The following is a 16311-nucleotide window of genomic DNA, read 5'->3' as shown; positions in this document are numbered from 1 at the left end:
GAGAATGGAGGATGGTATGAACATATACACTGTACTTTAACATGTAATTATGACCACTTATTAATTCTATTAATTGTACCCTTCAACATTTGACCGTAATACTTTAAGATGCTCCCATCACATGAAGAACAAAGGCTCCCAGCACACACTTAAGACGTCTTGCCAAATATATTTCGAGATTTATCTTTTGACCTATTGGTATTTACATAATTTTCAGAGCCCAGTAGCTATTTAGAGTTTGAGATCTCAATCCAATTTCGCTTTTATAGTTCTTGTATAGCGGGCGGTGACGTGGTCCGTGCGAGAGATCTTTTTTCCTCCGACGCCGCGCATTTTCGCTTTTCACGCTCTTCTCTTCGTCCATGACCTCGCGGCGCCTCTCGCTTTTCACCCTGGCTCGACGATACGTGTTTGAATTTGCTATTATCCGCACACAATTCCTCCGAACAACCAGCCCCACCTGGTCATTCCCGAGAGCATTCTGCCATTCGTCGAGGACCATGGAGAGACCGGTTGATCCCTCCAACCTGGTGCAATTCCGCGGCACGGACTATCAGGTCATCAAGGAGGGCCGGGCGCATATCCTCAACCCTCCTGCGCAGGAAGCCGCCTCCAAGGCAACGAGGAGGGACCTCAAGGACGACGACGAGTCGCAATCAGTTTTCTACAACCCGATTCAGCAGTTCAACCGTGACTTGAGTGTTCTGGCTATCCGTGCCTATGGAGAGTCTCTGTTGGACTTAAAGAAACAGAAGTTCAAGAAGCGCACATCGGGGAAGAAGCGGAAGCGCGAGGCGGAGACGGAGGACCAACCATCCAAGTCGGCCGCGGAGGGCACCAATGAAGCAAAGCTGGAGGTCAGCGACCAGACTGGCAATGGACAGTCTGACTCCACGACAGAGCCTTCGTATACCATCCTGGATGCCCTATCTGCAACGGGTCTGCGCGCACTACGCTACGCCTCAGAGCTTCCCGTCTCTAGAGTCGTGGCCAATGACTTGTCGGCCTCTGCAATCAAGTCAATGAAGACGAACATTGAGTATAATGAGCTACAAGATCGGATTCAACCCAACCTCGGTGATGCGCGTGCATACATGTACGGCCTAAACGCACTTCAAAAATTCGACGTGATCGACCTGGACCCTTACGGCACTGCATCCCCGTTCATCGACGCCGCCATCCAGGGAGTCAGGGACGGCGGTCTACTCTGTGTCACTTGCACCGATGCTGGTGTTTGGGCCTCGACTGGCTATCCGGAAAAGGCATTCTCTCTGTACGGGGGTGTGTCGATCAAAGGCTCGCACTCCCACGAGGGCGGACTGCGACTGATCCTGAACTCACTTGCCATGTCGGCTGCCAAGTATGGGCTTTCCATTGAGCCTCTGCTTTCCTTGTCAATTGACTTCTACGCGCGTGTGTTTGTCCGCGTATACCGCTCTCCCGCGTTAGTCAAGTTCACTGCCGGCAACTCGATGCTTGTTTACAACTGCGATGCCGGATGTGGTGCTTGGAGTACACAGCCCATCGCCGCCACGAAGCAAAGGCTTGACAAGAAGGGAAACCCCTTCTATCACTTTGGTCTGGCGCAGGGTCCTTCGGCTGGCCCGCACTGCGAGCACTGCGGCTTCAAAACTCATCTCGCGGGCCCTATGTGGGGAGGTCCGCTGCACAACCCTCACTACATCCAGAAGATCCTGGCTCTTCTTCCTACACTCGATCCTGAGATCTACCAGACCATTCCTAGAATCGAGGGCATGTTAACCACCGCTATGGAAGAAGACCTGGATCTCACTCCTGTACCGACCAAAACCGGCAACCAGCAGCAGAACACCGAGGCTGAGACAGCGAAGACCCACGCCCAAGACTCTGAATATCCTGCCATTGTTCCGCGTATGGACCCTGCTGCTCGGGATCCGTTCCCTTTTTACTTCACCCTCAGCGCTCTTTCTAAAGTCCTCCACTGCTCTACCATCCCCATCGATGAGTTCCGCGGCGCCATCCGCTCCTGTGGCTACCGTTCTACTCGGAGCCATGCCAAACCGAACTCGATCCGCACCGATGCCCCCTGGAGCGTAATCTGGGAGATCATGCGTGAATGGGTTCGCCAGCACTCCCCCATCAAGGAAAGCTCCCTGAAGCCCGGGACCCCCGGTGCCGCGATAATGGCCAAGAGCCGTGATAACCTGCGCAATGTGCATGGCGGGGACCAGTGGCTGGCGCTGATGAAGAGGGATCTCCTCGATGCCATCGAGTCTGGGAAAGATGTCAGTGACCTGGTTACCAAGGTGGAAGCCTCTCTGTACCGGTCCGGATCACGTCAGGCATCGAAGCTCGCAGCAGGCTCTTCGGACGAGGTGCTCCCCGATGCTGAGCCCCAGCCTGCCGATACCACGAAGAAACCCATTGCGCGACCTTTTGAGCGGCCGCATCCCAGCACCCTAGAAGTCAGGTTTGACGCAGCTTTGGGGCGCGAGGCATCAGCGGCGCACACGAAGAAGCGTTTAGTGCGGTATCAGATCAACCCGCGTGCCAATTGGGGCCCGCTCAATCGTGCTGCCGTGGCCTCAAAATGATAATGTTGTTGTGTATGTCTAGTTGCTGTAAATAGCGAGAAAGCTCGTGTGTAATTGCTTGTCTGAATAAAAGTCACTATCCACCTAGATCTATCGTCTGTTCTGTTGCTCATCGCGTGACTTTGCCCATGCTTAATCATGGTTTGGCACTTCTACGTCTACGCCGGAAGAATACCGAGACATTGAACGAGATTATGGCATATCATTACTTCCATTATAAACACCAAACGAACCAGGAGACGAAGCTGGCCCGACTCTAAAAAAAAGAAACAAACATAAATCACAATCATCACGTCTCTGAAAGAGAAAAAAAAAGCCAAGAGAAAAAGCGTCAACGGCGATTCTCATCAGCGTCTATGTAAACAACCCAAGATCAAGAATGTATGGCGACCTCAGAGCTGCGAGACCGCGACGGCCACGGCCTGTGAGTCACTGTGGCTGATGCTGACGTTGATCGACTTGACGCCGGCTTGTTGAGCGGCAGCGGCAGCGGCACCGTGAAGCTAAAAGAAAACCACCCGTTAGCGTTGTTGATCATCGGAGATTGTAAAGGGATCATCGATACTTACAGTCACCACCGGAGCGCCATTGGCATCACTTCCGATCTCAATCTCCTTCAAAGCAGCGCCGGCACCCTTGCTGCTAACACCCAGCGACTTGAACACGGCTTCCTTCGCGCTCCATCGGCCTGCGAACGAGGACTGAGGCGAGGCGGCCTTGCGGCAGTACTCCTGCTCGCTAGCAGTGAAGTTGCGCTCAACGAAAGTCTCGTTGGAGATGTTGATCGCGTCGATGTTCTCAACGTCGACACCAACCTTAGAGTTCTCCGTGGCATTGGCCTTGGCCAGAGACTCGACCATCTGCCGGGTGCTCTCCGCACTGTCAGCCTTGGGAGGGGTAGAAGAGAACTTCAGCTCAGAGGTCTTCTTGTCGACGCTCACGCGGTAGTCGGGGTTCAAGAAGACCTTGCTCTGCTGGTCGTCCTCGTAAGGAGCCTTGCTCTTAGCAACGAAGATGCTGTTGTTGATCAGGCCGTTGTGGAAGTAACGGTAGGCCTTCTTCTGGCGAGCCTCCACCTTCGTCTTGTAGGCCTCGTACTGGGCCTGGTCAAGAGTGGCGAACAGGTACTTGGGGTGGATACCAATGACCTGAGCACCCTTCTGGCCGAAACCGAAGGAGGTAACGGAGAACGCCTTGACACCGTCGGTCTGAATGCTGCGACTGGGGTAGACGATGTAGTCGAACTTCTCCATCACTTTGTCGACATTGTCCGCGTTGCGGTTACCAGGGACGAGGCCGCTCTCCATAACCTGCAGAGCGCCGTTGAACATCCAGGCACCGGCGGCACCCTTGGGGTGACCAGTGAGGTACTTCTGGAAGATACCCATAACGGCGTTACCCTTCTTGCGGCCCAAGTGTTTGAGCTGCTGGCAGATGACATCCGACTCGTTCTTGTCGTTGGCAACGGTCGAGGTACCATGGAAGGAGGCGACGCCAATGTCATCGACGGTGAGACCCCAGGTGGCCATGGCACCGCGCAGGGGAGCGATACGCGAATCCTGCTTCCAGAAGTTGTTGCCCAGGCTGAACTGCGCATCCTTCTCCTGGCGAACGGCCTCGCGCTCAATGTGCTGAGCCCGCTCGTGCATATACTCGGAGACATTGAAGCTCTCGTCGCTCTGGGCCTTCATAGCATCAACCTCCTCCTGCAGATAAAGCAGTTCGGACTCCTGCCATTCCTTGATCTGCTTCTTGCGCAGGTCAAGCTGGCGCCGACGGTACTTGATGTCCAGCAGAGGCGAGGGGAACTTGCCAGGGTTCTCACGGGCAGTAGTGAGGACACCCTGACCGGGGGCAGGGACGGACCGGCCAATCTTGTCAGTAGCGGTGGTCGTCAGGGCAATGATACCGTGGATAGGCACACCCATGTCAAGGGCGAGCTGCGCACTCATGATGAGCTGTATACCGCAACCCTGTGACTCCATGAAGCCAGCACGGGTGGTGGTAGTCGGACGGGACATCTCCTGCGGGGTGCGGCCGTGGGCGAATTCGTCCTCGGCGTTACTGGTGGCCTTCATGTTGGCGAACTCGTACGAGCCCTCCTCCTGGAAGTCATCAAAGCCACCGACGAAGCAGACGCGAGCCTTGCCCTCGACAATCGTCTCGTAACCGATGTCAACAGACTCGACGGCAGTGGCACAGGCACCGACAGGAGTCTTGATGGGACCGGTAGAAGACAAGAGCAACATGTTGACCCAGGCACTCATAGTGTTGATGAAGGACTCCTGCAGAATGTCCTTCTGCACCGGCTTGTCTAGGTAGCGGTCCTTGTACAAGCCACGCAGGGCGTGGGTACCACCGATACCGGAACCAATGCAGTTGCCAACCTCGGAGAGGTGGACGTATTTGTAGAACTCGTACGGGTCGGTGATACCGGCAGAAAGCATGGATTCCGAGGTACAGACAAGAACGAACAGAGTGACAGGATCCACCTGTTCAATGATGTCCTCGGGGATACCATATCTGCGAGCATCCCAGCCGGTGGGGATCTGACCGGCTACAAGACGGTCGAACTGCAGCGCCTTGGGAATGAGCAGATTGGCGCCCTTGCGAAGACGAACGGTGTACTCGCCAGACTCTGGGATCTCGAAGATCTCGACCTTGTCGCCGTGCTCGCGCTTGAACTCCTCGGCGGTCTCCTTGGAGGCCTCGAAGGGCTCCAGGTCCTCCTGGATGACGATTTCCTGAAGCAGCTGCTTCTGCTTGGGGTCGTAACCCTTGAACAGCTCGGGTTCGATAAGACGGATACCACTGTGCTCCAGGATGAACTTCTCGTACTTGGACTTCACGTCCTTGTCGTCGACAGGATCGCCGGACTTGGCATCAACCCAGCCGGAGTAGGCCTTGCCCTTGAGGGGGCCGTTATGATGCTTGATCAGACCCATGATCCAAGCCATTTCGACGCAGCCCTCGAGAGAGAACTTGCCATAAGCCTCCATCTGCCAACGAGTGCGAGAGTTACCCCAAGGTCCAACCTCGGAGAAACCGGTGACAACAACCACCTTGTCCAGGTTGACCATACCCTTGAGAGACTCGTTGATGGGCTTGACCTCCTTCTCCCAATCAGGAAGCGTGGGGAATTCGAACTTGATGTTGGCACGAGGCTCCGCAACAACCCTCTTGTACAAAGCGCTGCTGTCCTCGCCGTTGACAATCTTGTTCTCGATGGCAGTCTCCTTGATGACAGCCTGGCGAATATCACTATCCGCCATGATGTCGGTACGGAGCTTCGTCATCAAGCCCTTGAGATCGGGAATGAACTGGAGGCCACCATTGAGGTCCGCGAAGACGGGGTCAAGCTGGCAGAGGTCGACAATAGCCGGGGACATCAGACCGAGAAGGTTGAAAGCCATTTCCTGCTGCGAGAAAGTGCGGACACCAAGTTTCTCGACACCTTCGGCGACCATATTGTTGCCGCTCATCAGACCGGTGCCACGAGTCCAGCCGATAACTGCACCGCAGATGGTGAGGTAGTTGCTCCAGTTCTCCGAGTACCAGCGGTTGAAAAGAGTCTCCAAAGCCAGCTTGGACTCAGAGTAGAGACCGTCATTGCCGAAGGTACCGTGGTTAGGCGACAAGGGCAGGACGACTTGGGCGGGACGAGTCTCGAAGCCATGGGTCTGCTTTTGGGTTTTGATAGCGCCAAGGAGGCGGAGCAAATTGGTCAACATGATGCGGTGAGCCAGCTCCGACTTGGAGTCAATGTTGTCGATCTCGCGGCCGTTTTCTGGAATGGCGGCAAACGGAACGACGAAGTCCAGGTCCCATCCAAGACCCTTCTTGGTGTCGTAGACATAGTCGATCAGAGCCTCCACATCCTGCTTGCTACCTTGGTTGAATGGCACGACAACAAGCTGGGAGCCACGAGCGCCGTAGCGAGCATACATAGCCTGGTAGTACTCAGTCACCTCGCGAGAGAAGCGGCTGGTGGTCACAACCACCTTGGCACCACCGCTGATCAGACCCTGAAGGACTTCGGCACCAATGGAACCGGCACCGGCACCAGTCATCAGAACATTCTTGCCCTGGAAGGAAAGACCATTCTGAGCAGCCGACTCCAAGACCTTCAGGTAGGTGCCGGTGAGCTTCTTGTTGTAGTCCCAGCCGTGCTCGGACTTCTTCTTCAGGTGCAGGAAGGGAATGGTTTCCACCTTACCGGGGCGGTTGGTGGTGCGTTTGAGACCATTGCGGCCAGATTTCTTGGCGCTACCGTTCTCCTGAGGCATGATCTGGTTCTCGTTCATACTAAGAGCGTGCAAAACATCCTTGTAGAGAGCGTCAAACTGGATCTGTGATGCCTTCGAGAGACGATGCTGCTTGCGGATGAGCTTGTAGACGTTCTTGAGGTCATTCTGCACCTTGTTGCGGTTGCTGTACTCGGAGATGGGACCACCCTCAGCCATCTGCTTGACGTAGTGCTCCAGCTTACGGGCACTGGCACGGGGAACCTCCTTGAAGCTGATGTTGCCTCGCTCGTCAAGGGTAGTCTGAGGCCCCGTAGGAACGGCGACATCCTTGTAGACGGGGGCGACACCCATCACCTCCCGGCAGTTTTCAATGAGCTGCTGGCCTAGCTCTTTGGCCAGCTGGTAGGTCTCGCCACGCTCAGTAGGGCAGTTGTCGATGTGGTACTGCATGAATTCGAGAAGAAGAGGGTTGGAGCGGTTCATAATGCGAATACACTGGCTCACAATCTCACGGTCAACAACCTGGAGACGGCCAAAGATAATGTCGTAGTACATGCTGAGGGCATCCTGGCGGGCCCAGTTCCACGAGGAGTCATACACACGGGCCTTGAGCGGATCGAAGGAGGGCTCGATACCCGAGGCGTAGAAGTCGCCATGCTCGGCCTGCCACAGATCAATCTGTGCCTGCAACGCCTTCTGGGTCTCTTGAGACGTAACAAAGGCCTTGTCACCGGCACGGAGATCCATCTTTAAATAGCGGGCAATGACCTCCAATTGCTGCTTGAACAGAGCTCGCTGGTCCTTGGTCAGAGCATCAATGGCCGCGGGGTCCATCATCATGCCACCGCCACCGGCACCAGCGTCGGCGCCGGCTGCGGGGGCCGACAGGTTAATACCGGCGCTGGCGGCGTACTTGTTGGTAACATCGTCCAAGAATGCCTTGGCATCAGTCTCCGAGCCCAGACGAGAGGCGGGCTCCATGGTAATGGCCAGCAACAGCACACCGTCCTGGCGGCCCGCGCCCAGACCCCACCGAGTCTCCAAGTATTTCCGAACTGCCGTAATGTTGAAACCACCAGGCATCTTGGAGGAGACCATTCGTGCAATGAGGGAAGACGATTGCTTGCCCAATTGGCCGTTGAAAGTGGCCTGCATCGCCGCACCCAACTCATCCAGAGGGGTGTCTTCTGGCTTCTCCGGTGTCGACCCGAATTCCTTGCCCAGGTCTCCCAAAATTTCGTTTTGTAATGTGGATTTACCTTGAGATATATATTAGAATTTTGGATTGAATCTTTTGCCAATTGGTCGAGAAACTTACCTCCAACAAGATCCTTAATGGCTTTTGACAATGGCACGTCGGCCAGACTCTTCTTTAGCTTCTGCGCAACCAGAGACCGCAGAATATCGACTGCAGATACTGGGACATCATCTACGGCCGCAGCTGGGCCAGCACTGGGAGGCGGGGGGGCGGCAGCAGGTGCCGCACCGGCCGGAGCAGCAGCAGCAGGAGCCGCAGCAGCGGGCTCGGCGATGGGCTCCTCCTCAATGGGATCGACATCGTAGTAGATTTCCTTGGCATCCTTGTTGTAGCAAAGGATTTGACGCTGCACGGATGTGGCGGCATCGTATGCCTCGTACTTGGAGGCTAGCGTCCGACGGGCCATTCCTCCCAGAGTATCTGCGGGACCGATCTCGACAATGCGCTCGGTGCGCTGTTCGGCGAGGATAACATCTTGGGTCTCAATCCATCTGACCGGGGAGGCGAATTGGTAGGCGAGCAGCTCCACCAGCAAGGTGTGAGCGAGCTCCTGCTCAATCTCGGGACGCATGGTGTAGGGGTATCGTTAAGGTATTAAGGTAGGAGCAGGACGCACGTCCTAGGGGTGCGCGACGAGGAGTCGTCGCTGAATGCCCGTGAAAGGCTTTCCAAGTAAGAAAACACAAGAAGAAGAAGACAAGGAAAAGAAATGGCAACAATGGTCTGGAGGAGAAGAGAGAGAGGTTTAGGTCAGGGCCTCTGAGACAGAAGGTTTGCAACCAGAAAAAAAAGGTGGGAAAGCGATAGGCCGATAGTCTGGTAATACCAAATACGTGTAATTTTGCGATGACTGTTGCGGGTCTCTGGCTTTTCGTTGCTTCCCGTAGCACCCCTCAATGTTTCGTATTATAAATCAGAAACTCAAGATCGAGGAGAAGGGTGAGGGTATTCAATTGTTCGCCATGGTTGCATCGGGGCATGTCGACGGGGGGTGTAGTGATCAGTAATCGGATAGAAGGGATGGGCCAGAAGAGTTGAGGCCGTTGGGGCTCCCAAGCACCGCAGCTCCGGATCTGGCGCGAGCGGCAGATGCGCCGTCGGCCGAAGACGCGGCGCCGGTGCGAGTGGACAGCGATGCACGGTGGGGAAGGTACCTGACATGCGCAGTGCCAATGGGGAGATGCCCAACACCCCATCGTCCCAGCTTCTGCTCCACCGCGCCAGCAATTCCCAGCAGTTACATTCGTTACCTCCGGAACCGCCAGTTACACCAAAAATACATGTTGAACAGCGATTGGGGCGGGTCACCGCCCTAAACCACTTTGAGCCGGTTGCGGTTCAACAGCGGATCTTTTTTTTTACACTGAACGTCTCTCTACCTTCCCTTGTGTACACACCCCTCTCCCTCTTTCCTTGTGACGTTCTAATTTCTCTTGTTATTTGATTTTTTAATTAAGTGTCTTGTTCGGACACTCATTGAATTGAGGATTGTAGGTGTTTTCCTTGACTCCATCTCCGCCCAAGTCATACTCATGCTCATTGCTCTTCAGATCCTCGATTGACCACGAGTCCCGCCCGGGTCTCCAGAAGAGAGAGGACTTTCATCATGTACGGCACATCGACCGGTCCTCAGACCGGCATCAACACCCCCCGGTCCTCTCAATCCCTCCGTCCCCTCATCCTTTCACATGGCTCCCTCGAGTTTTCCTTCCTCGTCCCCACCTCGCTCCATTTCCACGCCTCGCAGTTGAAAGACAGTTTCACTGCTTCATTACCCGAACCCACAGATGAATTGGCCCAGGACGATGAGCCCTCCTCCGTCACCGAGCTGGTGGCCCGCTATATCGGCCAGGTCGCCCGTGAGGTTGAGGAGGGTGAGGATGATGCTCAGGGTAGCTATCTCGAGGTCCTCAAACTCGTCCTGAACGAGTTCGAGCGTGCCTTCATGCGCGGCAATGACGTTCACGCCGTGGCAGCCACTCTGCCCGGCATTGTTGCCAAGAAGAACCAGGTGGTTGAAGCCTACTACGCTGGACGAGCCGCCGCAGGCCGGCCCACCAAGCCCTACGATTCTGCCCTATTCCGTGCGGCCTCAGATGATGCGGCTGGTATCTACACGGTCTTTGGTGGCCAGGGTAACATCGAGGAGTATTTCGACGAGCTGCGTTCGATTTACACTACCTACCCCTCCTTCGTCGAGGATTTGATTGTCTCCTCCGCTGAGCTGTTGCAATCGCTCTCGCGCGAACCCGAGGCGAGCAAGCTCTACCCCAAGGGTCTGGATATTATGCGATGGCTCAAGGATCGCGATGCTCAGCCCGATACCGACTACCTGGTGTCGGCCCCTGTCAGTCTGCCTTTGATTGGCCTGGTCCAGCTGGCCCACTACATGGTGACCTGCAAGGTCCTGGGCCGTCAGCCTGGTGACCTCCTCGAGCGCATCAAGGGTACCACCGGTCATTCCCAGGGTGTGGTGACCGCCGCTGCCATCGCCACGGCGACCAGCTGGGAGACCTTCGCCAAGGCCACTCGGGATGCCCTGACGATGCTCTTCTGGATTGGTCTGCGCAGCCAACAGGCCTATCCCCGCACATCCATTGCCCCCTCGGTGCTGCAGGATTCGATTGAGAACGGTGAGGGTACGCCGACTCCCATGCTTTCCATCCGGGATCTGTCTCGTACCGCCGTCCAGGAACACATTGATGCCACCAACCAGCACTTGCCCCAGGACCGCCACATTTCGATCTCCTTGGTTAACAGTGCCCGCAACTTTGTGGTGACCGGTCCCCCAATCTCGCTCTATGGTCTGAACCTGCGCCTTCGGAAGGTCAAGGCCCCCACCGGCCTGGACCAGAACCGAGTTCCCTTCACCCAGCGGAAGATTCGCTTCGTCAACCGCTTCCTCCCTATTACGGCCCCCTTCCACAGCCAATATCTCACCTCGGCCTATGACCGCATTATTGAGGACTTGGAGGATATTGATATCCCCGCCAAGTCTCTGGCCATTCCCGTTTTCCACACCCAGTCTGGAGAGGATCTGCGCCAGTTGGGCGACAAGAGCGCTGTCCCTGCTCTGGTCCGCATGATCACTCACGACGCCGTCAACTGGGAGCAAGCTACTGTTTTCCCCGGCGCAACACACATTGTTGACTTCGGACCTGGTGGCATCTCGGGTCTGGGTGTTCTCACTAACCGCAACAAGGATGGTACCGGTGTCCGGGTCATCCTGGCTGGTGAGATGGACGGCACCAATGCCGAAGTTGGCTACAAGCCGGAGCTATTCGACCGTGATGAGCACTCGGTCAAGTTCGCCTCCGACTGGGTCAAGGAGCACGGCCCGCGTCTGGTGCAGACTTCCACTGGCGAGACTTACGTCGACACCAAGATGAGTCGCCTGTTGGGTATCCCCCCTGTCATGGTGGCTGGTATGACACCTACCACTGTTCCTTGGGACTTCGTGGCCGCCACGATGAACGCTGGCTACCATGTTGAGCTTGCTGGTGGTGGTTACTACAACGCCAAGACGATGACGGAGGCTATCACCAAAATCGAGAAGGCAATTCCGCCGGGCCGTGGTATCACGATCAACCTGATTTATGTTAACCCCCGTGCCATGGCTTGGCAGATCCCCCTCATCGGCCGGCTGCGCGCTGACGGAGTTCCCATTGAGGGTCTGACCATTGGTGCCGGTGTGCCTTCTATCGAGGTTGCCAATGAGTACATCGAGACACTCGGTATCAAGCACATCGCTTTCAAGCCCGGCTCCGTCGACGCCATCCAGCAGGTGATCAACATTGCCAAGGCCAACCCCAAGTTCCCCATCATCATGCAGTGGACTGGTGGCCGTGGTGGTGGTCACCACTCGTTCGAGGACTTCCACCAGCCCATCCTTCAGATGTACAGCCGCATCCGAAAGTACCACAACATCGTTCTTGTCGCTGGTAGTGGTTTCGGCGGAGCTGAGGATACCTACCCGTATCTCTCCGGTACCTGGTCCTCCAAGTTCGGCTACCCTGCCATGCCCTTTGACGGATGTCTTTTCGGCAGTCGCATGATGATTGCGAAGGAAGCGCATACCTCGAAGAACGCCAAAAAGGCCATTGCTGATGCCCCCGGTGTCGACGATGAGGACTGGGAGAAGACTTACGAGGGTGCTACTGGCGGTGTGATCACCGTTCTGTCCGAGATGGGCGAGCCTATTCACAAGCTGGCCACCCGCGGTGTTCTCTTCTGGCAGGAGATGGACCAGAAAATCTTCAAGCTCGACAAGGCGAAGCGTGTTCCTGAACTCAAGAAGCAGCGCAACTACATCATCAAGAAGCTCAATGATGACTTCCATAAGGTGTGGTTCGGCCGCAACGCCGCTGGAGAGACCGTGGACTTGGAGGATATGACTTACGCCGAGGTGGTTCACCGCATGGTCGATCTCATGTACGTCAAGCACGAGTCTCGTTGGATCGATGCCTCCCTGAAGCGCCTCACTGGTGACTTCCTACGTCGTGTTGAGGAGCGTTTCACCACCGCCAACGACCAAGCCTCGAAGCTGCAGAGCTATTCCGAGCTCGACACCCCTTACCCAGCCGTCGATAACATTCTGGCGGCTTACCCCGAGGCTGCTTCTCAGTTGATCAACGCACAGGATGTGCAACACTTCCTCCTTCTCTGCCAACGCCGGGGACAGAAGCCTGTTCCTTTCGTTCCTTCTCTCGATGAGAACTTCGAGTACTTCTTCAAGAAGGATTCTCTCTGGCAGAGTGAGGACCTCGAGGCTGTCGTGGATCAGGATGTCGGCCGTACTTGTATCCTGCAGGGTCCCATGGCTGCTCGCTTCTCCAACATCATCGATGAGCCCGTGAAAGATATTCTCGACGGTGTTCACAAGGGCCACATCACCGGCCTTCTCCGTGACGTGTACGGCGGTGACAAGACGAAGATCCCTGTGATTGAGTACTTCGGTGGACAGATGCTCAGTTCCGAGGACCAGCAGGAGCTGGAAGGCCTCACTGTCTCGCAAGAGACCAACAAGATTACTTTCCGTCTGTCGTCGTCTTCCTCGGTCGAATTGCCCGAAGTTGACCGCTGGCTCCGTCTTCTGGCCGGTGACTCTTACTCTTGGCGCCATGCCTTGTTCCTAGCCGATGTGTTCGTCCAGGGTCACCGCTTCCAGACCAACCCGATGAAGCGGATCGTGGCGCCCACTGCTGGACTCTACGTGGAGATCACCAACCCTCATGATTCCGCCAAAACCGTCATTAGCATCCGAGAGCCCTATCAGTCGGGCAAGTTGGTGAAGACCGTCGAGGCCAAGATGAACGAGAACGGTCAGATCAGCCTGACTCTCTTCGAGGGCCGTACCGCTGAGGGCGGCGTTGTCCCCTTGTCCTTCCTGTTCACCTACCACCCGGAGACCGGCTATGCCCCCATCCGCGAGGTCATGGGAGATCGCAATGACCGCATCAAGGAATTCTACTACCGCATCTGGTTCGGCAACAAGGACGTGCCCTTCGACACTCCCACCACCGCTACTTTCAACGGTGGCCGGGAAACCATTACTTCCCAGGCTGTTGCCGACTTCGTCCACGCTGTAGGCAACACTGGTGAGGCCTTTGTTGACCGTCCCGGCAAGGAGGTCTTTGCCCCCATGGATTTCGCCATCGTGGCGGGCTGGAAGGCCATTACCAAGCCTATCTTCCCTCGCACTATTGACGGAGACCTGCTGAGACTGGTTCACCTGTCCAATGGCTTCAAGATGGTCCCCGGTGCTCAGCCGCTGAAGGTTGGCGATGTCCTGGATACCACTGCCCAGATCAACGCCGTCATCAACCAGGAATCTGGCAAGATGGTCGAGGTGTGCGGCACTATCAAGCGGGATGGCAAGGCCATTATGCATGTTACCAGTCAGTTCTTGTACCGAGGTGACTACTTGGACTTCGAGAACACCTTCCAGCGCAAGGAGGAGGTCCCTATGCAGGTCCACCTCGCCACCAGCCGGGATGTCGCTATCCTCCGCTCCAAGGAGTGGTTCTGCATGGACGAGTCTGACATGGAGCTCCTGGGCCAGACCATTACTTTCCGTCTGCAGAGCTTGATCCGCTTCAAGAACCAGACTGTATTCAGCAGTGTTCAGACCGTCGGACAGGTCCTGCTTGAGCTTCCCACCAAGGAGGTCATCCAGGTTGCCTCTGTTGAATACCAGGCCGGCACTTCCCACGGTAATCCGGTGATTGACTACCTGCAGCGCAATGGAACTTCCATTGAGCAGCCAGTCTACTTCGAGAACCCCATCCCTCTCAGTGGCAAGACTGCTCTGGAGTTGCGTTCCCCAGCCTCGAACGAGACCTACGCTCGCGTCTCCGGCGACTACAACCCTATTCACGTCTCGCGTGTTTTCTCAAGCTACGCCAACCTCCCGGGCACCATCACGCACGGTATGTATAGCAGTGCCGCGGTGCGCAGCTTCGTGGAGACCTGGGCTGCCGAGAATAACATCGGCCGTGTTCGGGGCTTCCACGTCTCTTTGGTCGGCATGGTGTTGCCCAATGATATGATTACCGTCAAGCTCCAGCACGTCGGTATGATTGCCGGTCGTAAGATCATCAAGGTCGAGGCCAGCAACAAGGAGACCGAGGACAAAGTTCTCTTGGGTGAAGCGGAGGTTGAACAACCTGTTACCTCCTACGTCTTCACCGGTCAGGGCTCTCAGGAGCAGGGTATGGGTATGGAGCTTTATGCCAGCAGTCCCGTGGCCAAGGAGGTCTGGGACCGCGCCGATCGCCACTTCATTGAGAACTATGGCCTGTCCATCATCGATATCGTCAAGAACAACCCCAAGGAGCTCACCGTCTACTTCGGTGGCCCGCGGGGCAAGGCCATTCGCCAGAACTATATGTCGATGACCTTCGAGTCGGTGAATGCCGATGGATCGATCAAGTCGGAGAAGATCTTCAAGGAGGTTGACGAGACTACCGCCTCGTACACCTACCGCTCTCCGACCGGCCTGCTGTCTGCCACTCAGTTCACTCAGCCTGCGCTGACCCTGATGGAGAAGGCCAGCTTCGAGGATATGCGCTCCAAGGGTCTGGTGCAGCGGGACAGCAGCTTCGCCGGTCACTCCCTGGGTGAATACTCGGCTCTGGCTGCCCTGGCCGATGTCATGCCCATTGAGAGCTTGGTGTCCGTCGTGTTCTACCGTGGTCTGACGATGCAGGTCGCCGTCGAGCGTGACGAGCAGGGTCGGTCCAATTACTCCATGTGTGCCGTTAACCCCAGCCGCATCTCCAAGACCTTCAACGAGCAGGCCCTTCAATACGTCGTCGAGAACATTTCGGAGCAAACCGGCTGGCTTCTGGAGATCGTCAACTACAACGTTGCCAACATGCAATATGTGGCTGCTGGTGATGTAAGTTTACTCATATTCATGTTTTGAGTGTCATATTATACTAACGTTTGCTTCCAGCTCCGTGCTCTCGACTGCCTCACCAACCTTTTGAACTTCCTCAAGGCTCAGAACATCGATATCCCCACTCTCATGCAGACCATGTCTCTGGAGGATGTTAAGGCTCACCTTGTGAGCATCATTCAGGAGTGTGTCAAGCAGACTGAGGCCAAGCCGCGCCCCATCAATCTGGAGCGTGGCTTTGCCACTATCCCTCTCAAGGGTATCGATGTGCCCTTCCACAGCACTTTCCTGCGCTCCGGCGTCAAGCCTTTCCGGTCCTTCTTGCTCAAGAAGATTAATAAGACCACCATCGACCCCAGCAAGCTGGTCGGCAAGTACATTCCCAACGTGACTGCTCGTCCCTTCGAGATCACCAAGGAGTACTTCGAGGATGTCTACAAGCTTACCAACTCGCCTCGTATCGCCTCGATCTTGGCCAACTGGGACAAGTACGAAGAGGGCAACGAGTCCGCTGCCCGTGCAGCCTAATAATGTTGTGATTCCCCCTCGTCTCTAATATGTTTATTCTTTTGGTTTCTAGATAGAAAGACCTTTGTTTATTGCAGGTCGTGATGTGACATGTCTCAAACTTGGCGCAGATAAATGTATATGTTTTGTTCTAGTTCCGTTATGAATTGGATTCTATACAAATTTCCATCCACCTGTGTGCGCTATTTAGAGACGCGTCATTCACCGTGACGACTGTTAATATCCATTTGTAAGCTAAGACCGGTGTGTATCATACACACTTCTCTATCATGGCAAAATTCCAGTGGAAAACGGCAGAGTATCATC

At 55.6% G+C, this 16311-nt stretch overlaps 3 protein-coding genes across 3 annotated transcripts; 2 read left to right on the top strand and 1 right to left on the bottom strand.

Annotated features, from left to right (window-relative positions):
* Positions 1-362: 362 nt before the first annotated feature.
* N7498_007547 (tRNA (guanine26-N2)-dimethyltransferase) lies at positions 363-2573 on the top strand (the record flags this gene model as incomplete). The annotated part of the gene is made up of 1 exon (XM_058454609.1): positions 363-2573. The coding sequence occupies one exon, from the start codon at positions 363-365 to the stop codon at positions 2571-2573; it is 2211 nt and encodes a 736-aa protein (XP_058306858.1).
* A 308-nt stretch (positions 2574-2881) lies between these two features.
* Positions 2882-8649, bottom strand: N7498_007546 (trifunctional fatty acid synthase subunit FAS2; the record flags this gene model as incomplete). The annotated part of the gene is made up of 3 exons (XM_058454608.1): positions 2882-3076; positions 3143-8079; positions 8139-8649. The coding sequence occupies 3 exons, from the start codon at positions 8647-8649 to the stop codon at positions 2966-2968; spliced, it is 5559 nt and encodes a 1852-aa protein (XP_058306857.1). The 3' UTR covers positions 2882-2965.
* A 1035-nt stretch (positions 8650-9684) lies between these two features.
* On the top strand, positions 9685-16005 carry N7498_007545 (tetrafunctional fatty acid synthase subunit FAS1; the record flags this gene model as incomplete). Its single annotated transcript, XM_058454607.1, has 2 exons — positions 9685-15477; positions 15535-16005. The coding sequence occupies 2 exons, from the start codon at positions 9685-9687 to the stop codon at positions 16003-16005; spliced, it is 6264 nt and encodes a 2087-aa protein (XP_058306856.1).
* Positions 16006-16311: the final 306 nt, after the last annotated feature.

This window comes from Penicillium cinerascens (assembly GCF_028974065.1).
Source record: "Penicillium cinerascens strain IBT 15544 chromosome Unknown contig_9_segment0_segment0, whole genome shotgun sequence".
NCBI classification, from domain to species: domain Eukaryota; kingdom Fungi; phylum Ascomycota; class Eurotiomycetes; order Eurotiales; family Aspergillaceae; genus Penicillium; species Penicillium cinerascens.
The sequence above is the reverse complement of the archived record's forward strand: the minus strand, read 5'-3'. Positions and strand labels throughout refer to the sequence as shown.